The sequence below is a fragment of the Fomitiporia mediterranea genome, assembly GCF_000271605.1.
Source record: "Fomitiporia mediterranea MF3/22 unplaced genomic scaffold FOMMEscaffold_3, whole genome shotgun sequence".
Taxonomy (NCBI): Eukaryota; Fungi; Basidiomycota; class Agaricomycetes; order Hymenochaetales; family Hymenochaetaceae; genus Fomitiporia; species Fomitiporia mediterranea.
In genome coordinates, this window is record NW_006760388.1 from 4,079,376 (window position 1) to 4,085,111 (window position 5,736).

The 5,736-nt window shown below is 46.9% G+C and overlaps 2 protein-coding genes and 1 non-coding gene across 3 annotated transcripts; 2 read left to right on the top strand and 1 right to left on the bottom strand.

Annotated features, from left to right (window-relative positions):
* Window positions 1–320: 320 nt before the first annotated feature.
* On the bottom strand, window positions 321–1,244 carry FOMMEDRAFT_166505 (endoplasmic reticulum protein; the record flags this gene model as incomplete). Its single annotated transcript, XM_007264354.1, has 5 exons — window positions 321–395; window positions 459–640; window positions 777–1,014; window positions 1,097–1,145; window positions 1,201–1,244. 5 exons carry the CDS (start codon window positions 1,242–1,244, stop codon window positions 372–374), a joined length of 537 nt encoding a protein of 178 aa, XP_007264416.1. The 3' UTR covers window positions 321–371.
* A 195-nt stretch (window positions 1,245–1,439) lies between these two features.
* Window positions 1,440–5,070, top strand: FOMMEDRAFT_18416 (uncharacterized protein). Its single transcript, XM_007264355.1, has 9 exons — window positions 1,440–1,917; window positions 1,982–2,248; window positions 2,320–3,818; window positions 3,875–4,004; window positions 4,061–4,155; window positions 4,208–4,288; window positions 4,344–4,437; window positions 4,501–4,764; window positions 4,823–5,070. The coding sequence occupies exons 1-9, from the start codon at window positions 1,492–1,494 to the stop codon at window positions 4,940–4,942; spliced, it is 2,976 nt and encodes a 991-aa protein (XP_007264417.1). The 5' UTR covers window positions 1,440–1,491; the 3' UTR covers window positions 4,943–5,070.
* Window positions 5,071–5,239: 169 nt separating this feature from the next.
* On the top strand, window positions 5,240–5,329 carry FOMMEDRAFT_t17. The gene has a single exon. It is a non-coding gene; the product is annotated as a tRNA-Ala (tRNA).
* Window positions 5,330–5,736: the final 407 nt, after the last annotated feature.

The following is a 5,736-nucleotide window of genomic DNA, read 5'->3' on the forward strand; positions in this document are numbered from 1 at the left end:
ATTATGCAGGGTGCAAGTCGCTATGCCACACAGTCATACCAAGCTTCCATTCTCTTTTGCCTGCTTCTCAAGCTTTGACAGTGAGACAGGATGAGGCTTCTTTGATCAGCGAACCATACGCTTGGTTTGCGTGGGCACGACGAACGCTGTCAAGTGTCAGGAAGAGCACGCGTATGTATGGAATAGTAATGGTATCTTGTCTTCTCGTTCTTCGAGGTTTGACACAGAAGCAGAATTAGCTTTTGTAGCTCAGTAACTCACGGTACTGATGCGCATGGCATTATGAAAGGACTGCCTATTGCGATTGTGCAAATTTGCGCCAAGAATGATCGAATTAAGTACAGTTCTTGCATGGTATAAGATATAAACATCTATTGTAAGGAGATCTCTGGTGACTTCCGACAATAATCATTAGCTTTTCTGATATTGGTGTCAACTTTGAGTGTTTGAGTACTCACAATGCCTCTCGTCTCGAATGCTAGCCAATCACCAGTACCGGTAGGTAATAACCCCATAGAGCGGCACTTCCATATGCCCAAAGCAAGAGTGAGAGCATTACAGAGGAAATATACCGATTTTTGCAAAGGAAGCGTCGTGAGTGCACGTGCGTCTGACGTTGATGGAGCGAACTGGGCGAAGACTTATCACCAGAAACCAACGATGAATCCAGTAGGGGAAATCATAAGAAGTAAGCCACACGCGATAGCCGGCAAAAAAAGGAACGTTAGCTGCCGGACTTCGCGAAGCGCGTATGAAACACGAAAAGGAACACGCACCTGAATTAATGTTCGCGAGGTTCTTGAACGGCGAGAAGAGGAGCATGAAGACGATGCCCATGCTGAAGATCTGCACTCCTCCGCCAGACATGTAGAGCATGAACGCCTGCATTGGGAGTTGTTTCGCGGGTGATATCGCTAGATCCCAAGCGCGTTTCTCTTTGAGTGCTGTGTAGGATGGCTCTGCGGAGGTAGTCATGGATGAGGAAGATGACGACTTTGCCGTTGATTTGGATGACTGAGGGGAATTTGAGGATTAATGGAGGAAATACGGCTAAGTGTGTTGCACATGGGTAGAAGTCTTCGGATAAGTAACGCACGGATGATGGAAGTTGTGCAAAGCCTGGGGGAGGGGGTAAGTTCCTCCATCTGTAGACCGTGTTCATCAGTGCGAGGTTTGAATCATGCTGTGAGTTCGACGAACTTTGATGGACTGTCGATGGAGGAGTAGTCAAGTCGCGTTGCCATTGTCGTCTAGAGTGGCAGAACAAGCAACGTCGGCGGTAAGTAATGAAGTGGTAAGAGGCAAGAAGGAAGAGCGGGAAGCAGTAGTACGTCGGAGAGTCGCACGACACAACGGTGACCAACTCTGGCACTGCGCCGATCACTTCTATCAATATCTCACTAACTAGTCTCTCTACCTGCACCGAGCAAATCCTTCTTATACCCCTTCCACTTCCTCCATGGCATAACACCCACCCTCCTCCCTTCCACCATGTTCGCTCTCTCCTCTCTGCTATTGATCTTAGCTTGGAGCGGCCGAGTTGTAGCACAGGCAACGTGCGAGAACTATGGCGTCCAGAATGGCTCCACTTGTAGTTGCCCGCCCGGGTTTGGTGGTCCAACATGTTCTGAGCCCAGTTGCGGGGGCGATATATTCCAAGGATCAAGCAGAAACCTCTCACAAGGAAATACAACGTCTTTCTCCAACTTAACTAGCTCAGGATGTTCTTGTGAATCTGGATGGGGAGGCTTCGGATGCAATGTCTGTCAGAGCGCGTCGGCATGCCAGACTGCGTTTGCAAATGCTGGCGGGAATTCGAATGCCGCGAGCAGCTTGACTGGTAGCCAGAATAACACGCTTGTGTGTAATAATGAGCCGACGGTCCAGGCGGCGGGACAGATGAGTTGTAATGTCGTCGTAAGTCTGCTACGCTTTCCGATTATAGTTCAATAATTTAGTGAACTTAATTTAATTCAATTAGAACCCGACGTTACAAGCAATTTTCCCCGGGACTTCAAACCTTAACATCTTACGAACTCTGCAACCTGGATTAACACCGTTGCCTAATGTTACTGGTTTCGGTTCAGCAGGATCTGCATATGCTCAACTGTGGTACAATGGTGTAGAGCAGTTCTATTGCACGGCGGATTCTTGTGCACAGTCCATCGCAGATGATAACTCGACAAATTATCAATGTTCGGACTTGCAGTGCAATTGTCGGACAAATACAACTTTCTGTGGTGGTGGGGTACGTTTTGTTCACGTTGCAATTTCTTCAATGACTTATGAGAGAGAATATCTTTTTATCTTATTTTTCAGGGAACTAATATTAAACCAACCATTGACAGTCTTTCAGGAACGTTAACGATATCATGCCAACAACCAGCAAACGGGTCATTAACAACAACATGTGGCTTCCAACAAGCCGTCCTGAACGGACTCTTCGGCAAGAATGGGCTTTCACTCTCAGACTGTTCCTTCGGAGAATGCGTTGCGCAAAGTGTCATAGACACTTCGAACCCCTCGAGCGCTACGACGGAAGATACGCGTAAAAGCTTGAGCGGAGGTGTTATTGCCGGACTTGCAGTTGTAGGAGCGCTATTGTTACTTGCGATTCTGTTCTTGCTGTTTGGTGCTATTCAGCAACGAAGAGCAAGGAAGGGGTTCTCTGGAGCGTTTAAAGATGGTGGAGTTACAATTTCGTGGAGGAACGTTTCTTATATCGTTCCGACTACGGGCCTTTTTGGCGCCTCTCGGCGGAAGTGGAACTCTGCAGACGGATATACAGACGAAAAAGTTATACTGGATAACGTGAGTGGACGTGTGGAACCGGGGCAGATGATGGCGATCTTGGGACCTTCGGGTGCGGGAAAGACGACGCTTGTTGAGATCCTTGCAGGGAAACAGAAGACAGGCGTTATTTCTGGATCGATCTCGCGTTCATCTGGTGGTGGTGTTACTACCTCAAACGCGCGTATTGCGTTCGTACCGCAACAAGATGTACTCCCTGCAACGCTCACAGTTCGTGAAGCACTCTTGTTCGCCGCAGAGTTGCGCTTGCCGGAATCTATGTCGTATAACGAGAAACGTGCTCGTGTGGAAGAGGTTATGGAACAACTTGGCCTTACGGCTGTTGCGAATACACGTATTGGCTCGTCAGATAGACGAGGTATCTCAGGCGGTGAGATGCGACGTGTCAGCATTGGTCTCGAACTCGTCTCTTCACCTTCCGCACTTATCCTCGACGAACCTACGTCAGGTCTCGACTCAGTCAGCGCCGCGCGCGTAGCAGACGTTCTTCGCAACGTAGCGCACGATCCGGAAAAACCAATTCCGGTAATTGCGAGTGTACATCAGCCGAGTAGTAAGCTGTATCATATCTTTGATGGTGTTATGGTATTGGCGCATGGGAGAGCGTTGTACGAGGGTCCTGGAGGATTGAGACCGCTTGAGCATTTTACGAGGATGGGTGTGGAGGCTCCGCCGGAGGGGTATAATGTTGCGGAACATTTGTTGGACGTTGCGTCTGACCCCGACCCGTCTTTGTTCTCGTCGTCTGCGATGCAGAAGAGACCCGAAGAACAGAATAGGGAAGTTGAGCAGCGAGAGCAAGTGGCAGAGTCGGAGAAGAGTGAGGGTGCGAGTGCTGGGGCGAGTAGTCCTGCGGAGTTGGAGAAGGGTGAAGTGGTTGGGGAGAAGAGGAGGCTGTGGATGCGGAGAGGGGCTGGGGCTGGTAGGGGGAGAGGGTCACTGTATGCTGCGACGTTTTTGACGCAGCTTCAGGTGTTATCTGGACGGGAGTGGAAGATCCTGCGGAGGTATGCTTGACGTCATCTAATGCATACGCATGGACTAATGACTCTGTCGCTTGTAGAGATAAGACGCTTTTCCTTACGCACGTTGGTATCTCCTGCGTACTTGGTGTCTTCTGTGGTGGCCTGTACTTCAATACTGGCATTACTATCGCTGGCTTCCAGTCGCGCGTCGGGTGTTTGTTCTTCCTGGTAAGGAACTGCACAGATCTGCATGTCTAAGAAATAGATACTAACTTTCCATACAGGGAGCCCTGATCGCGTTCTCGTCATTGAGCGCGCTGTATAACCTTGTTGAGAATCGACCGCTGTTCTTGCGAGAGAGATCGAATATGTACTATAGGTACGCCAGGTAAAGTATCTAGTGTGAAGTCCATTCTAATGAAATTTTGTAGACCTACTGCTTGGCTACTTTCACGACTCGTCTTTGATGTTGTACCCCTTCGACTTATACCTACTATCATAGTCTCCTCTGTGTAAGTTTCATGTTTTGTGTCACGGCGTGTAGTGTTGACAAGTCTTTTTAAACAGGACGTATTGGATGGCGGGTCTCGCTCCCGATCCGGCTCACTTCTTCAAGTTCTTATTCATCCTCGTTTTGTATTCTCTAGCAATGACTCTCTTCGTACGTCCTTGTCATCCCTCCACATGACCCTGCGTTAAATTAATTTAACTGTATCATTGATAGAATTTCCTCCTTGCATGTCTCTTCCAAAACGGGGGCGTCGCCATTCTCCTTAGTGCGCTCACAGCACTCTACCAAATGACGTTTGCAGGGTTCTTCGTACACCTAGGAGACATCCCTCCAGTGTTGAGGTGGTTACAGTGGTTATGTCCGTTGAAGTATACACTTGAGGCGCTTTCGGTGAACGAGGTAGGGTCCGGGTTGATGATTGAGGATACGTTGCAGGGTGTACCTGTGAATGTGAGCGCGAGTTTGATCATGCAGTTGGTGGGTACCCTTTTATCTCTGCATGTCTCGCCGTTGACCAATACGTGTGTATCGATAGTTGTTCGGCTTCGGAGTGAACAACTATTACCGAGACGTGCTCGTGTTGTTTGCGTTCATTGCTGGGTTCGGACTAGGTGTGATTGGGATTGTGTGGTTTAAGATGAGGGAGAGGCGATGAACACTGACTGAATACCGGACTTTGTTTCTAATTGTGATTGATGATTCCCGATATGTTTTTGACAGCCTTTTTGGATACTTATGCAACATTGTTGACCTTCCTATATTGCGTTTTGTGCTTTAAATCGATGATGATGGAGGTCTCATAGCTTCGCAAAGTCTTATTGTGTTTAGGTCTTAGAAGAAAGCGAGAGGTGTGAAGGATGATGCAAATATACAGTATTACAGTCATGCGAACTGTATCTTGTCACAAGAAGAAAGAGCATTCATAGTTTGTTTAGTTAGGAGTATGTTTCAGGGGCTAATGGTGTAGTTGGTTTATCACGCTCGCTTAGCATTACGTAATGCAGTTTGCGAGAGGGGTCCGGTTCAATTCCGGATTAGTCCACTGTAGTTTACTCTCGGCTTTTTTCTAGTCTTTTTCTGTTCTAGTTATCCTACAGTTCTTACATGTATGAAGGTGGTAGTCTATAATAGCTAGAGAATAGCAAATTATCAATACGAGGAAAGGTTTACTCTTAGTTTTATACTTATATTTAAGTGAGTCAAAATAAGAGTATAAAGAATTTTATTAAAGAATGTGTTCTCTAAGTTAATAGTACACTCTAACTGTAAATTAAGCTTACAGCCCTTTCACCAACTATATTCCAATAGACCAAGACAGGATATTATGTAAGGAACAAAAAGGATACAAGAAGAGTTAAAAAACTAAAGAACTATTATATAAAATAAATAGTATTTATAATGTAAAAAGTGTTAAAAGACTTAGTGTCAGCAACAGTGTAGAAGGAACCT